This window comes from Rhamphochromis sp. 'chilingali' (genome assembly GCF_963969265.1).
Source record: "Rhamphochromis sp. 'chilingali' genome assembly, chromosome: 13".
NCBI lineage: Eukaryota > Metazoa > Chordata > Actinopteri > Cichliformes > Cichlidae > Rhamphochromis > Rhamphochromis sp. 'chilingali'.
The window spans coordinates 10,287,314-10,307,173 of record NC_137940.1 but is presented as its reverse complement, the minus strand read 5'-3'; the positions used below and the strand labels follow the sequence as shown (position 1 = coordinate 10,307,173).

The 19,860-nt window shown below is 42.0% G+C and overlaps 1 protein-coding gene, 1 long non-coding RNA gene and 1 pseudogene across 6 annotated transcripts; 2 read left to right on the top strand and 1 right to left on the bottom strand.

Annotated features, from left to right (window-relative positions):
• Nucleotides 1–204: 204 nt before the first annotated feature.
• Nucleotides 205–15,861, top strand: LOC308408964 (uncharacterized protein). 4 transcript variants are annotated; one of them, XM_080901449.1, is made up of 5 exons: nt 205–554; nt 1,612–1,692; nt 11,579–11,736; nt 12,162–12,219; nt 13,158–15,861. In XM_080901449.1, the coding sequence occupies exon 5, from the start codon at nt 13,717–13,719 to the stop codon at nt 14,704–14,706; it is 990 nt and encodes a 329-aa protein (XP_080757575.1). In that variant the 5' UTR covers nt 205–554; nt 1,612–1,692; nt 11,579–11,736; nt 12,162–12,219; nt 13,158–13,716; the 3' UTR covers nt 14,707–15,861. The 4 variants fall into 4 exon arrangements, with proteins under 4 accessions (XP_080757575.1, XP_080757577.1, XP_080757574.1 ...); XM_080901451.1 differs by having other exon boundaries at nt 1,612–1,699; nt 12,165–12,219; XM_080901448.1 differs by having other exon boundaries at nt 1,612–1,699.
• Nucleotides 1,823–10,490, bottom strand: LOC308408698. The gene is made up of 2 exons (XR_013973837.1): nt 10,218–10,490; nt 1,823–4,396 (listed from the first exon to the last, which is right to left on the bottom strand). It is a non-coding gene; the product is annotated as an uncharacterized lncRNA (long non-coding RNA).
• LOC308408363 (TBC1 domain family member 2A-like) lies at nt 15,001–18,528 on the top strand (annotated as a pseudogene). The gene is made up of 7 exons: nt 15,001–15,039; nt 16,262–16,462; nt 16,573–16,773; nt 16,861–16,981; nt 17,066–17,251; nt 17,876–17,997; nt 18,327–18,528. The product of its transcript is annotated as a TBC1 domain family member 2A-like (transcript).
• The last annotated feature ends 1,332 nt before the right edge of the window (nt 18,529–19,860 follow it).

Here is a 19,860-nt window from a genome sequence, read left to right as displayed (position 1 = left end):
CTCATTACCCCTTATTACCTTACACTCATGCCTTTGCCTTTCACCACTTCAAAACGAAGCCTACTTCAATATTACCTTCATACGCTCTCTTTGCTTTTGGCTTTCCTCATGCTGTGTACTCACCTTTGCTAAGTACATGTGAACAGATCTTGAATAAAAAAAACAAAACAAAACACACTTTTCTTTTCTGTTTTATTGAAAGCACTTTACAGAAAGTGTAATTGTTTGTAATGAAGAAAGAAGTAGGTAGGTTTCCATGTGTAATTAGTGTGTTATTGCAGAAGAAGCTTAATGTGTACTTTGGAAAAACGATGAGAAAAAAAGGTGGCCGAAGAAGAAATGATAAATGTCCTTTTTTTTCAAGCCTTCTCTCAGCCGGCAGTTTCAGTGCCACGGCCCTCGCTTGGGGGGTGGGGAGACGTGCCCCCCAAGGAGACCTGCTAGATTGTTCAGAAGGTTGTTCTCATCCATCCAGATGGAGGATCACTAACAGGAGCGTGGAAGACTCCAGAATCCACTCTGGCTGGAATCCGGTGGATATGCAGTGTGTACAGGTACAGGACCATTTAAACGGACAGCATTTATAGAATGACTATTAAAAGTCAGCGAGTGTCAGTAATGTTAATGTGGTTATGTTAGTAATACACCGAGTGCTAATATAAGAGCTTTAAGATGCATTTGTAGATATTATTACGTGTTTTACCGTCTTTATGGTGCTAGCTTAAGTTACGGTGTAAACGTTAGCTTATATTGGAGGAAAGCTGTTACTGGTTAAACGATGTTAGCACAGAAATATTAGCTTCTGTCATGACTGATGAAGTTACTAGTTAATAAAGTTTTCAGTAAAGTGATTAATCGCAGCCACAGGTTGACAGCAAATATCTCGATTAGCTTCAGTGCATCTGTAATAAATATGTGCAAGTTTCAGTGCTTCGTTTAAACTGTATGATACTTATACTGACCCAGGGTCAGTGTAAAATACAATCCTAGCTGTGTGAACAAAGCCACTGTAAATTTAATCCTGCATGACAAACCTCAGGATGCAGATTATTATTACTCTTTCCTGCTGGCACACCTGAGAGTCAGCTAGAAACTTATAGTGACGTGGACATCATGCAAAGACTGCCAGACTCTGTAATACTGCAAATGATCAGTGACTCAGGTTGACACTAAACTTCAAACGGTACCTCTGTGTGCTGAACATCTAGGATTGAGTCAGGCTGCATTGACTGTGGGACTTTAATGTGTTAAAAGCAGGTTGAAGACGGCTCAGAAACATTTGAAGATTAAAATTTAGCATTATGGCTGCTGGTGGTTTGTAATATCTACTCAGCTGTATTTTTGTTACTAATTTATGTTTGTTGTTGTTTAACACAGATTTCAGAAGAGCAAATATGCTTAATAGTTTAACTAGATTTCATTTGTCAGTGTTTGACTGCTGAGTCACCGGAAGAACTCATTTCATTCATTCTCCATATGATGTTAATTTACAGAAATGTTTCACAGGAACTGATTTCTCCCAAAGGTTGAACTAGTGTGTTTCCATAGATTACCTCTGTATGAATGTACTTCTTAAATGAAGGCAAGTGTTTGTCCTTTTTTGTTCCTCAGGTACAGTACGTGATATCAAGGGCAGGTGGTCAACACTGGGGACAAGAAGCAGACATACTTCCAAGAGGGAGCTGCAGTGAGGTCAGAGGTCAGAATCTGAAACAGCTCAGGTTTATATTTTAGAGGTTATAAAAAATCAAAATGTATTTTGTCAAGGGTTGACAATTTGTTCAAACACAGTAAGAGAGAAATGAGACACTGGCAGACCGACTCAGAGTTTCAAAGACGTGCGCACGGGTGAGAGTCTCTGAGCAGACTAACACACCGAGCACCGTTTACTCGCTTTATTTATAAGGCAAAATGGGTTACATAATACTTCCTCTTTCAACTGAAGAGGGGAGAGCTCAGGCATTGTCTTAGCTATCTAACTTCTGCACACAAACTGAAAAACAACGACACAGCAGTATTCATGCTTATCTGACATCGCAGACACTGAAGTAAAGAATGCATGTATATGTCCTGTCTTTGTCAAACATCTCACACACTTAAGCAAGGAATACATTGTGTTCTTTTCAACAGTAAGCTTTACCGTGTGAAAATATATAAACACTTGATTATAAGGCATACTTGTTTCTACTTGATTATACTTTAATGATTTAACTAAAATAAAAATTCTCTTAACATTCCCTCCTGATGTTAATATATTTCACATGTTTTACTCGATGCATAGTCACTTGTTAGTCACATTTTCAACTTGCACGTCATTCAGTGAAATAATTAAACAACAAGCTTGTCAAGATTGTCATAGAGATTTTCTTCTCTCTCTCCCACACTCAGCATACCATACTGACGATAGGGATCCTCCATAACTGACTGAGCCAAGACATGGTTTCCTAACATACGCTTGAACATGTTTGTCATTATGCTTCTCAGACATGGGATAATACAAGCAATGAAAAGGCAAAATAGTAACATCACACTGAAAAGGGCCAACAGGCCTTTAATCAGTAGAGATTTCCAAGAGCCGCTCAGCAGCCAGTCCCACCAACCTTGAGTATCGGTAACGTAGTCCTGCTGCTGAGCGTCTCTCAGTTGTTTCAAAACATTCAAAGCATTTGTCATGTTTAATGAATGGATGTTATCAGGTATGTAGGTACAACATGTAGTGTTAAACAATACGCAGAGACCACCTTTCTCTGCGAGAATGATGTCTAAAGCCACTCGGTGCTGCATGACAGTGATGCGAATTGCATCAATTTCTTCATTCTGTCCTTGATTAATGCGGGTTGAAGCATTTAAAAATAATCCAAAACGATAGTCCAGGGTTTCTATCCGTAGTGCGTGTTTCCCTACTCCTATCCATGGAAACAAAGCGTGTATTACCTTCTGGCTCTTGGTCCAGAGTTTGAAGTCATCTGGTACATCAGAACCAAGATATGGATCATGGGGCTTGAGGCCTGTGCTACGTTTAGCTCTGGTGTTGCTGTTCACTGACATCTTAAAGGTGTGGTCAGATACCAGAACAGGGGCACAGAGTCCGGTGCTGTTTGGTGGCAGCATGAAATAGACTTTCAGGCCACACGCCCAAGCTGCGCCCTGTACCCAGTATGTACCTGTCGATGAGCCGATGCCATCCCAATCTGGTGCCGCCAGGATCATGGAGCAGTTTCGGTTTTGTCCTAATTTCTTCAGACCCTGGGGCGTACCTGTTTGTCCGGTTGCTCCTGTGAAGTTAAAGCACACTGGGTGTTGTATGTCAGGTGGCAAAACAACTGAGAATGATTTCAGTTTTCTATGGCTGACGTTTATATGCACCCAGTAGGCTTCATTGCAGGTGTAGTTTATATTTGGGTACTGGTGGGTGCAGTTTGTTATGTTGTAGATTAAAGACTTTACACTCTGTGGGACTATATATTGTGTAGTGTTGTGGCATGTGTTGCTGTTTTGGTCCTTTATGGATCCACCTATCACCATCACAGGTTTTCCTGGTGTTGAGCAGGTCCCGGTAATGGCTTTGTCATATATGCAGAGTGCTTCAGCCTTGGTTGGGGGTTTTCCATACACTGTGGCATGGAGTGCTGTCGTGGGCATATGTGAGCAGACATAGCAGTTTGCGGCATTGTCTTCTCTGTGCACTCTGTCATGGACATACCGGTACCATGCATTGTTCAGCCACGGGTGGTTGTGTTCTTTGTCTATCTCCTTCAGGTGCGAGTTGTCGTGGGTCCACCTCTTAGGTCGGAGAATAATTGGTACTGTCTTGTGGGTTCCACTGGGCATCAACCAAAAGAGTGTCGTCATCAGGAGGATAGCCATTAGACAGAATATGTAGCACATGAGTAGTTTTCGTTTGATGTCACAAGCGCCCAAGCACAACAGCTTTGGGGCTGGAACTGGTGCTAGCATTGATTCTGAAGCTGGTTCTTCTTCTGGATTTATCAGGTTGTTTTCCTCAGTCATCTTGTTGAGATTTTATTCAGGCGTCCCTGGTGTTATTATTGGTTCTGCTCTTCGGTGGGATAGGTCAGTCTGATCTTCAGGGCGACCAGGCACACCCGAGCTCCCACGTGAGTAGCACTGCCGAGGAAGCACAGGGCGGGAAACCCGTTCAGCCCTGTCCTCCAGCAGGGGTTCACGTAAGAGTCAGGGGAACCGGCGTCTTATTGTGGTGCAAACACTTTCTTCACGTGGGATTGATGAATCCACGAAACTCGTTCGGCTATCTTACACGCTGTGGGTGTGGTAAGTAGCACCTGGAAGGGACCTTCCCACTTTGGAGCACTCCAGTTTTTCCGCTGGAGGACTTTAATCAGAATCCAATCACCGGGGTTCAACCTGCAAGAAACTGAAGAAAAGTCACTCGGCAGTTGATTGCTTAATCTCACTTCTTTATTCTCAAATAGTTTTGTCATCCATTCTGCCATTGTTGTTTCTGCAATAGATTTATTAATTGGCTCACTCATTATGGGGAGTGGAAAATGTCTGCCATGTACGATTTCAAATGGCGTTAGACCACCTGTTCCTTGAGTTATTCTCATCCATAATTTAACCAAGCTTAGACATTCAGGCCAAGGTTTTTTAGTCTCTTCCATACATTTCCTCAACCTTTGTTTAATTGTGCCGTTAGTTCTCTCGACTAATCCTGCACTTTGTGGATGATAAGAACAGTGATGTTTTATGCTGAAGCCTAAAGCTTCAGAAACTTTACTTATTACTTCATTTACAAAATGTGTGCCATTGTCTGATCTTATCAGAGATGGAATACCGTACGTTGGAATAAAATGATTACATAGACATTTTGCTACTGATATTGCATCTGCTTTTTTCACTGGGTATATTTCTGGCCACTTGGAAAATACATCAATTATCACAAGTGCATATTTGGAGGATTGTGATTCATTTAATTCTATGAAATCCATGTGGACAGTGTGAAATGGATGCGGTGGTATAGGGAAATGCCCTCGCTTTGGACGTAGATTTCCCTGTGCGTTGTGTCTTTGGCAAATCATACATGTTCTGATAAACTCTTGTGCTGAACTTTCAAAATTTTTTGTATAGAATTGTTTATTAAGAATATTAATCATCCCTCCTGATGACACATGAGTTTTCCCATGTGTCACTAAAGCGGCAGTTCTATGCAAAGATTTTGGAAGCACTGGTTTGCCATTACACATCATAAGGTTGTCTTTTAATTCTGCTCCATCTTTCACCCAAGATTTTTGTTCACTCAGCGATGCTGTTTTCTGTGCATCTGCTAGTATTTCTAAAGGTATTAGATCTATGGTTTCTGTTGTTAAAACATCAATTTGTTTTTCTGCAGCTGCTTTTGCTGCTTTGTCAGCAAAGTTATTTCCTCTCGTAATTTCTGTGTCATCCTTTTGATGAGCTGCACATTTGCATAGTGCTAATTCTTTTGGCAACGTTATTACTTCTAATAGCTTTTTTAGAAGGTTTGCATGTTGAACTGTGTTGCCTGAGGAAGTTGTCATTCCTCTGTTATGCCATATTTTAGCGAAATGATGAACTGCTGAATAGACATATTGACTGTCTGTGTAAACATTAACACTTTGACCCTTATATAAAGTACATGCTCTGATGACTGCGGTTAGTTCTGCGCTTTGAGCAGAGTTTGAGGAGCTGAGAGCTTTTGCTTCTATCACTTTATCAACAGTTGTGACCGCATAACCCACACAATTTCTACCGTGAATGTCTTTTGACGCTGAGCCGTCCACAAAAACATTACTGAAACTGCTCTGGGGGGAGCTGTATATATCAGTGCGAGGTTTTGTATCTTCCTCTAATTTTTGAATGCAACAGTGTTGTTCTCCGTCCAGAGAAGTCGGCAAAAGTGTACTTGGGTTTAGCTGGCCACACTTCTCTATTTTTATGTGTGATTGTGTAAGTAGAATCCCCACATAAGAAAGTTGTCTTGCATGCGTGAGGAAAGAGAGGTTCGCTTGGAGCAAAATAGAGGTCACTGCATGTGGGACTTTGATGATCAATTTATGTCCTAGAACAATGTCTGCACATTTTTTAACTGCCTCTGCTGCTGCTGCGCATGCCTGAACACAGGTAGGTAATCCAGCAGCTACAGAGTCAAGTTTGCATGAGTAGAAAGCTAATGGACGTTGTTTTTCTCCAAAAGCTTGAGTTAAGACTGCTTTCATATACCCTCCTGCACCATCAACATGGAGAACGAAAGGTTTTCCATAGTCTGGTAATGCTAAGACGGTACATGTCTGCAGTGCTATTTTCAAATCAACGAAAGCTTTTTCTGCTTCTGGAGTCCATTGTACTTTGTCTTTTAATGCTAGATCTTTACCATAAATGAGGTTCTGTAGTGGTTGAGCTAGTAATGCGTATTCTGGAATCCAGCATCTACAGAAATTGCACAGTCCTAAAAAACTCATCATTTGTTGTTTAGTTACTGGTTTTGGGGCATTTTGGACTGCTATCTTTCTGCTCTCTAACAGCTGCCTGCCTTGTCCTGTCAATTTGTGGCCAAGGTATGTTACTTCCTGGCTCCACAATTGCAGTTTATGCTGTGACACTTTATGGCCTTGCTCTGCGAGATGTTGCAAAACTGTTAATGTGTTTTCTTTGCACTCATCTTTTGTATGGCCTGTGATCAATATATCATCTACATACAACAAGAACTGCCCTGGGGCAGGGAGCGTACAAGATGACATTGATTTTCTCAAAGCCTCTGCATACAGAGTTGGGCTATTCTGGAATCCCTGAGGCAACCTTGTATAAGTATACTTTTGATTGTCAAAGGTGAATCCGAATAACTTCTGTGAGTCAGGGTGCAGAGGTACGGAGAAGAAGGCATTGGACAAGTCTATTACAGAGAACCACCGTTCTTTTGGTGTTACTTGATTTAGAATTGTGTGTGGATTTGCAACCACTGGAGGTATTTGCTCTGTTACCTCATTTATTGCTCTTAGATCATGAACTAAGCGATATTTTCCTGTATTAGCCTTTTTTACTGGAAAAATTGGTGTATTACACGTGGCTTCATTAGTTTTCACGAGAATACCTGCTTTTTGCATCTCTGCTATGACTGGTCTGATACCTTCTTTTGCCTCTGCACTCAAGGGATATTGTGGTTTTACAGGCCTATATGAGGTTGTAGTTTTCACCACTACTGGATCTGCTCCTTTTATTAGGCCTACATCCGTGGGTCCTTGAGACCATAATGTTTGTGGCAGCTTCTCTAGTTCTGGATGTGCTTCAATTGTTAATACTTGTCATTCATCTTGCTCTGTTGTGGCTAAATGTGTGGCTGGTGTGGCTGTCACCGGCCAACACAGCGTTAGCCTCATGCACCCAGTTCTACGGCCTTTTTGCCAGTCCTCACACTCTATTTTGTCATATCTGTCCATTTCTACATTTCTCAGCACTGTGCCTAACTCAGACCAAGGCGTTTGGTCGTTGCGTGCAACAGATACATGAGGGTTGCATATCTTATTTAAGCGCTGCACTGCATCTGTCTGTAACACTGAGCATACTGCATTACCACTCTGTGTCACATACAGGTGTTGTAGGACTAGTTTTTGCGGTCCTAGTCTGTGCACTTGTTGATCATAAATTTTGTCTGGACCTGGGACATATTTATACCACAAGGTGTTGTGATATTTTGCTGGGTCCTGTCTATGTGAGTGCTCAGGTAAGTACATATTAGCTTTGGCCTCTAATGGTTCAAGTTTTGGTAAATCTAAGGCCCAGTAATAATTTGGCTCACCTAAACCTTCACAAACAAAAATATCTTCAGTTTGGCTCTGACTTTCAGAGAGTAGGAGTCTGGCTTTCATGCCACTTTCTTCAGGAAAAACTCCTATTTTTAATTTTGTTAAAGCATCTCTTCCTAACAAATTTAGTGGACAAGATGGATCATAGATGCACTGATTTTTGCAGGCACGGCCACTATCTCTATGTGACATAAAAAGGGGGTCGGTTAGATGCTGTTTTGTCACATGTCCTGAGGCTGATTTCACGATTAAGGTATCTTTTGAAGAGGTTAAATTTGGGACTTCTACTGTTAGGACAGTTTTACAAGCACCTGTGTCGCAAAGGAATTTCATTGGGACCCCGTTAACGTGCACTATAACGGTGGGCTTTGCTTCTGAGCCTAGCAGCAGTTGTTCAATGTTGTAAACTTCCCCTTCACTTGTTTCACTTCCCTTTTCTTGTGCTAGTCATTCATCACGGCGTCTGCGCCTGTCATCTCCACCTTCCTGTTCTTGGCTTACATTTCTACAGTTTCGAGCAAAGTGCCCGATTTTACCACAGTTATAACATCTCATATCTCTTCTATCTCTTCTTTGTCCTGCTTTTTGCTTTCCCCTACTTTGCTTAAAACCTGCCGTGTGTTGCTGTCCTGAGAAGGCTATAAAGCCTGTCTCTGGATCAATCATGAAAACTCCTTCTGTTTTTTCTTTTTGTTTTTGAATTTTGACTGCATGCTCAGCATATTGTAGGGCTTCAGGCAAGGTTCCTGTATTTTGAGTGACCCAGTGTTTGTCTACATGTGCTTTTATCTTAGGCAGTAGACCATTTAGGAAGGCATTTTTTAATTGTTGTTGAAAAGCAGACAGTGGATCGGCATCATAATTTAGCCCTGAGTTTTGTCTGAAAACTGGGCGTAGGCGATCCAAATAGTCTGATGCTGTCTCTCCTTCCTTTTGTTTGCACTCTCCTATCTTTCCATAATCTGGCCTTGGGGCTAAAATAACTTCTATTCTGCCATACAAGTTATTAAGCTCCTGTATTAATTGGGGAGTGTCTGGCCCCAACACGTCACCGTTTAAATCATTTCCTGTAAATTGACCTCTAGCTCTAGGAAGACTTAAACCTAATAAATCTTGAAAAACTTGATGCATCTCATGACCATTTAAACCCCACCCCTGACGGATCAATTCCACTGCATCTCGCCACGGCCGGAAGCCTTCTTTAAGGGGTGGCACATCTTTTAGTACATTCTCTCTGTCTTTATGAGACCAGGGTCGGAATGCATAAATTAAAGGCTCACCGTCTACTGGTATGACTCCTTGGGCGTCTGGGGGACCAGTGGGTTGACCGTACCTGGGGTTAGATAAGGCTACCATTGGAAACTGACCTACAATTTCTGTTTTTTTGGAATGACCATGCTTAGTCATAAGATCAAGTTGTTGTCTGGCCTCCATATAGGGATTTGAAACAAAAGGTTTGTGAGGAGAGCTTACAGGAAGTGCTGACGTAAGGTTAGGTGCAGCTGCTGCAGGCTGTGCAGGCTGAAGAGCATAAGGAGGGGGGTACGGTTTTTCTTCTCCTGCAGTTTTCTGTTTATCTTTAGTTTCCTGCTTTTGGGCACGTTTAGCAATGCGTTTATCGTTTTCTACCATCCACGCCTTGAAAAGGTGCCATTCTGCTAAGCGTTTTGCTTTTTTCTTTTGGCTCTTTTCCTCAAATAATTCTTTTTGTAAAGCAGCCTTTAAAGCAGTTATTGATTCTTGATTGCATTTGCCTTGCCAGGCTGGGCAATAAATTTTATGTGGATTTCTCCACCTATTTGCACTGACTCTTCCTGCATTTGGACAGTTTTTTTTCCAACCATCCTTCATCTGCTGTTAATTTTACTTTAGTTTTAGAGTTACCCATTTTGAACTAATTACGTCAGAACTGTGACACCTTCTTTGGCATGAAAAAGTGAGAATGGGTTTTCGATAACAGCCTTCTACTCTCCCACTAATTGAGAGAGCGGTTATCAATTTTACGTGATGAAGCACAACCCTTTTTTCCACCTTTACCAATACGTGAGTGTACACAGGAAAACAGTTTGAGAAGTGGTTCGACCGCGTATTGGGTCGTAAAAACAACTCACTCCTCACAAACAAAGCGCGTTTCTATGATTTTTATTGAGATTTTCCGTAGGCCTATTTATTTGTGTAACACCTTCACCTTCAGCCACTCTTCTTGAGTGACCGGAAACCTGTTCCGTTGCAGCCACTCCCAGAGCGACCGGAACTTTTAATAGCGATTTTTCTAGAATTTCGCTCTTGCCTGTCGTCTTCTTAGTCCCGCATGGACACTGAGATCTGTCGGCGTACCTAGGTTTACACACTACTTAAAGGAAAATCTCAATATCAACGTATTTTAGCGCTTGGTGGAATGCGTGTCATATTCACCTCTACTGTGGCGCTGCGTTTTAAGATCCGGTGCTCATCGGGTCCTGGAGCCGTGAAGGCCGAACGCTGACCGGAGATCGAATTCACGTTCCCGGGTTTTTCGTTTTACTGATCAGATTTCTTCCAGCGCAGGCGTCACGACGTCAGGATCCGATGGAGACCGTCTGTGGAAAACTAGACGTTAAAATAACAGTCAGTTATCCGGCTCGAAGGACCAATTAAATGTCAAGGGTTGACAATTTGTTCAAACACAGTAAGAGAGAAATGAGACACTGGCAGACCGACTCAGAGTTTCAAAGACGTGCGCACGGGTGAGAGTCTCTGAGCAGACTAACACACCGAGCACCGTTTACTCGCTTTATTTATAAGGCAAAATGGGTTACATAATACTTCCTCTTTCAACTGAAGAGGGGAGAGCTCAGGCATTGTCTTAGCTATCTAACTTCTGCACACAAACTGAAAAACAACGACACAGCAGTATTCATGCTTATCTGACATCGCAGACACTGAAGTAAAGAATGCATGTATATGTCCTGTCTTTGTCAAACATCTCACACACTTAAGCAAGGAATACATTGTGTTCTTTTCAACAGTAAGCTTTACCGTGTGAAAATATATAAACACTTGATTATAAGGCATACTTGTTTCTACTTGATTATACTTTAATGATTTAACTAAAATAAAAATTCTCTTAACATATTTATAAAGAAACCTTTAAATAATAGTCATAATTATGATTATTATAAGAAATATCAAACATTTAAGTGGATTTTCTGTTACACATATTGTGTTAGCCCTGCGATAAACTGGCAGCCTGTCTTTGTCCTGTATCAGCTGGGATAGGCTTCATCCTCCCGCAACCTTGAATTGGATACATTTTATTCCAATTACGTAATCTGATCATTTACAAACTCAAGGTATCTAATCAAAATGTAAGTAATAATTATAAAATGGGAAAGCAGAAATAAGTGTGACATAAATGTAAATGTGTGAGCTGACATAGAGCTACATGCAGTCTGAAAAACCTTTGTTGTCAAGTTTGCAGGTATATCAGCACGAGACATTCTTACATAGAAGAGACATTAAAGTCTCTAACTCAGTGAAGCATTATTGGTCCCGTCTGTTTGGATAAATATAGTAAGTTGATGTATGTCCATTTATTGACACATTTTCTTAAGTGCTTATCCAGTTCAGGATCACAGTGGAGCTGCAGCTGGATATGTTCACTAAATAAACCTTACAAAAGTTAACAATAAACCTGCATCCATGTACGTTGTTGTCCACAGGATGAGAAAATCAAACTGGAACACTGTGGAACATGTTAATAAATGTTTGTGTGTTTATGCCTGTGTCTTTCACAGGAGGCGCTGGAAGGTTTCCCTAATAGTTCCTGGTGAATCAAAGCAGAACCATAAAGGTTGCTGGACTGCATGATGGCCTTACCCCTGAGCAGTCATCCTGTTAAAGGATGAACCAGTTAGAAGCTGTTTTCAAAGTAGCTGAGCAGATTTCATCTCAAGTAAGCGATTAACTGTTTGTTCGTCTGTTCCGCCACTTAAAGAGCATTTAAGGACGTCTTTTGAGTGTCCAGTTGAATTAATTCTACTGGCTCTCATGGTCATTTGTTATTATAGTCATATTTTTCATGTTCATCCAGCTATTTAGTAAATTCTATCTATTTAGTAATATCCGTCAGCTATAAAATGTAATATAAATATAAAAATATCTAAATATCTCCTGCCCTTTATGTTTTAATGATGTAAGTCTGTTATCGTGTTACATTAGCATTCCTCACATATCAATGAGATGCTGTACAGTACAATCCTACTGACACAGCAGAGGGATAACGACAGCTATTCAACATCGTTACACGACACATTCGAGCTGCATGACGCAGACAAAGTGACTAAATCATCTTTTTGTGGTTTATTGTCTTCAAACCAGCAGACAAAGCCGATGGCAGAAGATGTCAGAGAAGAACTTCAGGCCGTGGACTGAAAAGGTATTTTTTTCTTGTTATCAAAAGACATTTGGAGTGGCAGCTTCTACAACTGGTTGTGCTAAAGTAAAGCTTACAGTCTAAGAAATCACAGTGTTGATATTCAGCACAAAGAGAAAAGCTCACTTGTTTGAATTTATTTACAATCATAGTTTTATAAATTCTGACTGTAAACAGCTTTTACAGCTTTGATATTGTTTGACACTCGATATCAGGTGATAGGGTTTAATTTAAAGGTTTCTGTGTCCCAATGAGCCATTTACACTGATCAGTGTCAGTTTAACTGTAACACATTCATTATTTAGATTCAACAAAGAAATAACTGAATGTAAAAAATGGCAGCCCTCAGGCAGGTTTATAGAGATACATGCATGCATTATGAAATTTATGTATCCCAGATAATTGTTATTCATCTAGTCATGGCAGACCTACCTCTTCCTCCCAAGTTAACTGCAACCCAAAATAACTAGTGGGGCTATTTACACACTCACAACCAGTGTGGGGTAAAAAGAGCCACCAAAAAACTGTCAGCCACAGATGTGCTAGAAGAGTTAGAAGCTCTACTTATGGAGAAACTTTCTAAGTCTAACAGGGGACAGGAACTCCTGCCCAAGTAACATGATATAAGCCCACATACAGCCCAGCCATAAAGTGAACCAAGTTAAAGACAGCATGGGACCAAATGCATGTAACCAGCCTGCACCCACCTGACATTTCTTCCTCCTGAATTAAATGAATGAAGGGATGAAAGTTAAATGACTACAAACCTAAAGCCACTAGTTCCCACACTGGAGCTCCCTGACACTGTGTGTTAACTGTATTTAGCTTGTATCAACAGTTGTAACAGGCTAAGCCACCTGAGACACTGCATTGAATTTGTTCCTGTCTTACTGGTTTCAGCTGACTGGTTTCAACTCAGATATTCTGCTTTTTCCTTTCAGTAGATCAAAGCAGCTCGTGCTCCTTCTGCTTCCAATTTAGAAGAAGAAGAAGAAGGCGAAGGCTTCAGCGAAGTGGCGTTCATGGTCTCAGTGAACAGTCACGGTCACACACTGCATGTGGTTTTAAAAGCAACATGTCTGTTCACCACAACAATGGAGATGTGTAATATTAGTGCAGCTATGGTTTGTTCTTGAACATCAGTTCTGTTTTCTACTTTGATCACTCAGACCAAAAAAGTGTTGTTTTCAGATTCTTTCTTTTAAATCTATAAAGCACCTGTTCATTTTTTTTATTACAATTAGTTTCACATAAATGTTAGTGTTTCCTTTTATGATCTTTTAATGCTTACACTACACTGTACATGAAATCAAACCTAATAATGAGGCAGATAACATTCCTGTTACGATCCAGACTAGTGGTCTTACTGGGGCCGGTGAACAGGACTGTAAGCTTGCCATTGTGCCAGTTAAAGTAAAATCAAAGAGAGGTCAAAGAATAGTGGAAACGTATGCCTTTCTGGACCAAGGGAGTTCAGCATCCTTTTGTACAGCGGGTCTTATGGACAAGCTGAATATTGCTGGGAGGAGGACAAAGATTCTCCTGCGCACCATGGGACAGGAGAAAGTGGTGGACAGTTTCATTGTACCTGAACTTGAAGTTGCTGGATTGGACAGTGACATGTACTGTGATATGCCTAACCTCTTCACTCAGCATAAAATGCCTGTAGATATTGGTAACATCCCAAATCAACAGGACCTGGTTGACTGGCCACATTTGAAGCATGTTCATTTGCCAGAAATTAAGGCCAATGTTGAGCTTTTGATTGGCATGAATATGCCCAGAGCTCTAGAACCTTTGGAGGTCATCCGGAGTGTAGGTGATGGACCCTTTGCCATTAGGACTGTGCTCGGCTGGACTGTGAATGGGCCACTTAATCGAGAATGCTGTGGAAGGCCAGGATGTTTGGCAACAGTTACCGCCAACAGAGTTTCTGCTGTCACACTGGACAAGCTATGGAAACAGCAGTTCAAGATGGATTTTCCTGAGAGCAGCAATGATGAACAGATGGGGCTGTCAAAGGAAGACTTGAAGTTCCTGGAATTGGCCAGCAAGATGGTGACTTTGGGGGATTGGCACTACAGCATTGCCCTGCCACTAAAAGACCGAGACATAAGAATGCCTGACAACTGTGCAATTGAGCAACGAGCCTTAGGTTTGAAGAAAAGGTTCATCAGAGATAAAGACTTTCATAAAGACTACACTGCCTTCATGACAGATCTTATATCTAGAGGATATGCAAAGAGAGTCCCAGTCACAGAATTAGAGCGCCAGAAATGGGGAAGGATTAAACGTAACTTTGTTCCTGGAGATGTGGTCCTTATAGTGGATGATTCTGCACCTCGTGGTTCTTGGCTCATTGGGAGAGTCACCGGAGCTGCACCAGATGAAAGGGGGCTTGTGCGTCAGGTCTGGATTAAGACCCCAACCAGCCATGTGTGCAGACCCATCACAAAGATATGCCTTCTTCAGGAGGCCTCTGACCCATGACTATGACATTTTTGACACAGTGTGACATAACTAACTTTGAATTGACTTTAATGTTATGAGATGTACATCAGACTGACTATATTTAGGCTAAGTGCTGGTAACCTCTGGCCTATGACTGACTGACCATGTGCAGACAGAAGAAAAGAAGAGAAGACATGAGAAAATAACTTTGGTGGACTTTTGAGTATGTTATGTTGTCTCACTGGGTGTCTGTGATATGATGAAGTGTGTGTTGTGAGTTATGGTGTTGGATGTGTAATTATTACTGTAAAAATGTAATAATTAGGGGCCGGAATGTTGTGGATAGGCGTAGCTTTGGGTCACGTGGTGTCAGTAATAGTGATTGCTATATCACCTGTTCACGGCCCGAGGGAAATTTTGTGAATGAGTGGGTGATGGGGGAAGTCGACTTTTGCTGACCGCTCAAGCGTCCCAAGGCGTTCCCAGGCCAGCCGAGAGATATAATCTCTCCAGCGTGTCCTGGGTCTGCCCCGGGGCCTGCTCCCGGTGGGACATGCCTGGAACACCTCACCCAGGAGGCGCCCAGGGGGCATCCTTGTCAGATGCCCGAACCACCTCAGCTGGCTCCTTTCGATGTGGAGCAGCAGCTGCTCTACTCTGAGCCCCTCCCGGACGGCCGAACTTCTCACCCTATCTCTAAGGGAGAGGCCAGCCACCCTTCGGAGGAAGCTCATTTCTGCCGCTTGTATACGCGATCTCGTTCTTTCGGTCACTACCCACAGCTCGTGGCCATAGGTGAGGGTAGGGATTGTAACATTGTAAACATAATACAATTTTACATTATGTTACTGTCAGAGTCGGACGGTGCCCCGACCGGTCGACCTGTGTGTGTGTGTTTTTTTGTTCTCCTCTCTCGCTCCGCTTTTTCTCCGCTGCGATTGTTACCTCCGACCCGTAAGTGCTGCCACTCTGAGCTGCCTAATAAGCCTGGACGCGATCGAGACGGAGAGACGGAAGGGGACACTTCACTGATTCTAGGGAGTTTTGTGGACACACGAGGGGAGACGGGGAGAGGAGCACTGAAGGGACTTGCACTGTGGATAACTGTGGATTGATTTTGGCTTCACTGTAAATAAAGACACTGTTCAACTTAAACGAGAGGTCCGCGTCTAGGTTCGCTAACTCACCACCCTTAACAGCTACAATTTAACATCATGTAAAATTGTAACATCATGTTTACAATGTTACAATTTGTAAATTGTAACATTGTAAACATAATGTTACAATTTTATATGATGTTAAACTGTAACATAATGTAAAATTGTAACATTAGGTTTACAATGTTACAATTTTACATTATGTTAAATTGTTACATAATGTAAAATTGTAACATTATGTTTACAATGTTACAATTTGTAAATTGTAACATTGTAAACATAATGTTACAATTTTATATGATGTTAAACTGTAACATAATGTAAAATTGTAACATTATGTTTACAATGTTACAATTTTACATTATGTTAAATTGTAACATAATGCTTAACAGATAATGGTTATCCTCTTTTTATATCATACATCATTGTCTCTGTAGGAGGGTCTGGAGCACCCCCTGCTGAGCCGCTGGGCTCAGTACCTTGCAGGCAGGTCCGACGATGACTTCATCATCTCACCTGAGCTCAAAATTCTGGTGCGTGAAGGCGTCCCTCGGGAGTATCGGCAGAGAGTGTGGCGCTGTTTGGTCCGAGCCAGAACTTTGACAAGCCAAGAGTGCCACACGCAACGCTATCAGCAGGTACAGCTGTAGAGAGAGAGAGTGCTTTATCCGCACCTGAGCACAGGTGGCTCCTCCTTCTTCCTGTTGGGAATGCTGGCGAGCACTCAGTAATCCTGTTCTGTTTCCAGCTGTGTGAGAAGAGTCGGACAGCTCCTAATCCTGCCTCCAGGCAGGTCCAGCTGGACCTTCACTTTACCCTGACGACCAATCAGCACTTCTCCTCGCCGTCCAGCCCCGCCCTCCAGCCCTGCCCTCCAGCAGCTCCGCCGCATCCTTCTGGCCTTCTCCGGGCATAACCCTGCCATTGGCTACTGCCAGGTACTCAACAGGTCAGAACAAAAGTATAAATTTTATATCTGAGTTCTTATGTGGACCCGCCTTCCAGGCAGAACCTCACCTTCCATCAATGTCCACAGGTTAGTGGCCCTCGCTCTGCTGGTCCTCCAAAGTGACGAAGACGCCTTCTGGTGTCTGGTGGCAGTGGTGGAAGCCATCATGCCTCAGGACTACTACACCAAGAATCTGGTGGCCTCTCAGGTCAGCAGACACACTCACCTGCTTGCCTGCTGTGATCTGTTTTAGTGATCAGTGAGGCTGATCTCTGTGAGTCTTTGTGCTCAGGCGGACCAGCGCGTGCTGAAGGACTTCATGGCGGAGAAGCTTCCTCGCCTGGCATCTCACTTTGAGGATCACAACATTGACGTCTCTCTGGTCACCTTCAACTGGTTCCTGGTGGTTTTTGTGGAGAGTCTGCCCAGCGACATCCTGATGCCTCTGTGGGACGCCTTCCTGTATGAGGGTACCAAGGTACCATACACCCGAACACACCATGACAGAAATGCAGACAACACTTGAATGCACCACAGTAGTGTCCATGGAAACAAAAATGATTTTGTTTTCACCTTTAGATGTCTTTATTTACATTTTAGGAGTAATAAGACATTGTTTACTAAGCATGGAGAACTGTCATGTGACATGAAATAGGAGTGGGAAAGCAGATCATTCTAGTAACGACCTCACAGTCTACCACAAGCAGCGTAAATCCAGACGATGAGCGGGACAATGGCTTTGGGCTTGTTTCTGCAATGTGACAAATGCAGCACAGCTTTTACATCGTTTGTCTCAGGAAATAAAATCACAGTTCAGACACAGAAATATATACCACACAGGGATAAATGCTGACAACAGCTTCAGCCACGTAGATCCAACCCAAAAGTTTAATTTAAACTTAAAGCTCAACTACCAAGTAAGTTAATATTATCTGGCAACTGAGGAACCAAGTGGCTTATTGGAAATCGATCAGAGCTGTAATGAGTAAAGGGCCCAACTGCACCACAACTGAAAGAGTAATTTTATGACTCACCTCCTCAAAGTTTCCAATTAATTGTGTGGCGTGAGTGTCCTGTTATGAAATGTGTGTCTGTGCTGCAGGTGATCTTCAGATACACTCTGGCTCTGTTCAAATACAAAGAGGACGACATCCTGAAGATTCACGACAGCGTGGAGATCTACCAGTACCTACGCTTCTTCACAAAGACCGTCTCCAATGCCAGGTACGCACTCGCCTCCACCCGCCTTAATCTACGAGCTGTTACACTCTCAGAAGTGTAGCGGATGTAGCTGTTGAATCTTTGAGCTTCAAACCCTTTTTACTGAAATTTTGTGAGAAGTTTAAATTTCCCTGATCACAGTAACAACGATTTAAAGATTTTTAAGTATCTGCAGCTCTCGGATACATGTGGTCCAGTCAGTCCAGTATTTCCTGCTCAAACTGCAGTACCTGAAGTATCAAGCAGCATAAAACAGAAACACTCAAGCTGATCAGTTTCCAGTTCCTCTGTGTTGGTGATCGAGTCCTTTCCACCTGCGTGTGTCCATGCAGGAAGCTGACCAGCATCGCCTTCAACGACATGAACCCATTCCCCAGCCGGCTGCTGAGGAACCGGCGAGTGCTCCACCTGGAGCGCCTGCAGGCGGAGCTGCGTGAGCTGGAGGAGCAGCACAAGGAGTTCATCACCGAGAGCGTCGTACGGAAAGACAAAGAGCTCGACGTCATGGTGAGCGAGGACGACGAGGACCTCTGATCACACGGGACGCTTCAGCTGCTCACTTCGAGACGACGATGAGTTTTCCATGAGTTCAAGAGAATTTTACTAAACCGGCTGTTAACTGGTTTCCTTCACACCAAACACAGGATTGTGTCAGGTTCACCATCTCTACTAACACTACAAGGAAACAGACGCATACAGATTTAACTGCATCACATCTCTGAAACAAGCTTGCAGTAAACAAATGTGTACTGTGTTCACGTGTGTAATAAGTCAGGCTGCAGAAATGTGCAGATGTATTTCAGTGAATTCATTTGGATTAATATGTGATAGCTTATTTATTTCATTGCATCTTTTGCTTTATACCTAAAAATGCGTGACATTTCTAAATGTAGTCACATCCCTATGAAACATGGTTGATTATCAGCTGTAGTCACAGCTGGTGATAAAGTAATTAAATGTCCAGCTATTCAAAAATAGGGCATTCTGCACAATGAGTACTTTTTGGTACTTGAAGTATTTTGATGCTGATGCTTCAGGGCATTGTGCTGCATTGTCGAAGCTCTCTGGGCTTCCGGTTAGAACGACCTCACAGTGTTTTATTTTGATCTGGTGTAAAGTGCATTGTGCAGAAATGACAGCATGATAGTCACATGATAAAACTGACTTTTCTTTTTTTTTTTAATTTTACTGGGTGTGCATCTTGTTCAAATGTCTTTTTCAGCATTTGTACATAAATATTCTGTATATAAATATTTGATTTTCATTTATTTTACAGAGTCCTTTATTTTGTTTCACAAATATGACATTCATGTCAAATGACATCTGCAGACTTTATAATGACCAGCAGGGGGCAGTGTATTGCAGTCTATGAGAACATTTACTGAGACCTGTTTCATGCACTAGTTTCATGTCTCATTGAATCCAACATGATGTTGATTTTGTAAATTAAGGTCACATCTTCATCACATCTAATTTCAAAACACTGATCAATTTTTAAAAAAAATGAATTCTATACCAATTGCAGGAATAAAATAGGAATAAATAACAAACGAGAAATACATACAAAACAAGAGAAAGGCACACATGAGAGAACAGGTCACATGACAGCACAGCATTATCTACCCACAATTTGAACTAAATAACAGATAGCACAGGCAATGAAAACAAACGGAAATCAGAATAAATTTAAAAACTTTTATTGATGTTAACTTGAAGTGCTGAATTAGCCCTGTTGTCAGTTCAAATCACTTCAATCTATAGCGCACTTTAAGGTCTTTAGACCTTAAAAAGTAATACACTGCAAGGTAAGCTTGCAGCATCTTACTTTAAGGTCAACTGTGAAACTTTGTGGAAAGCCTGAGACAA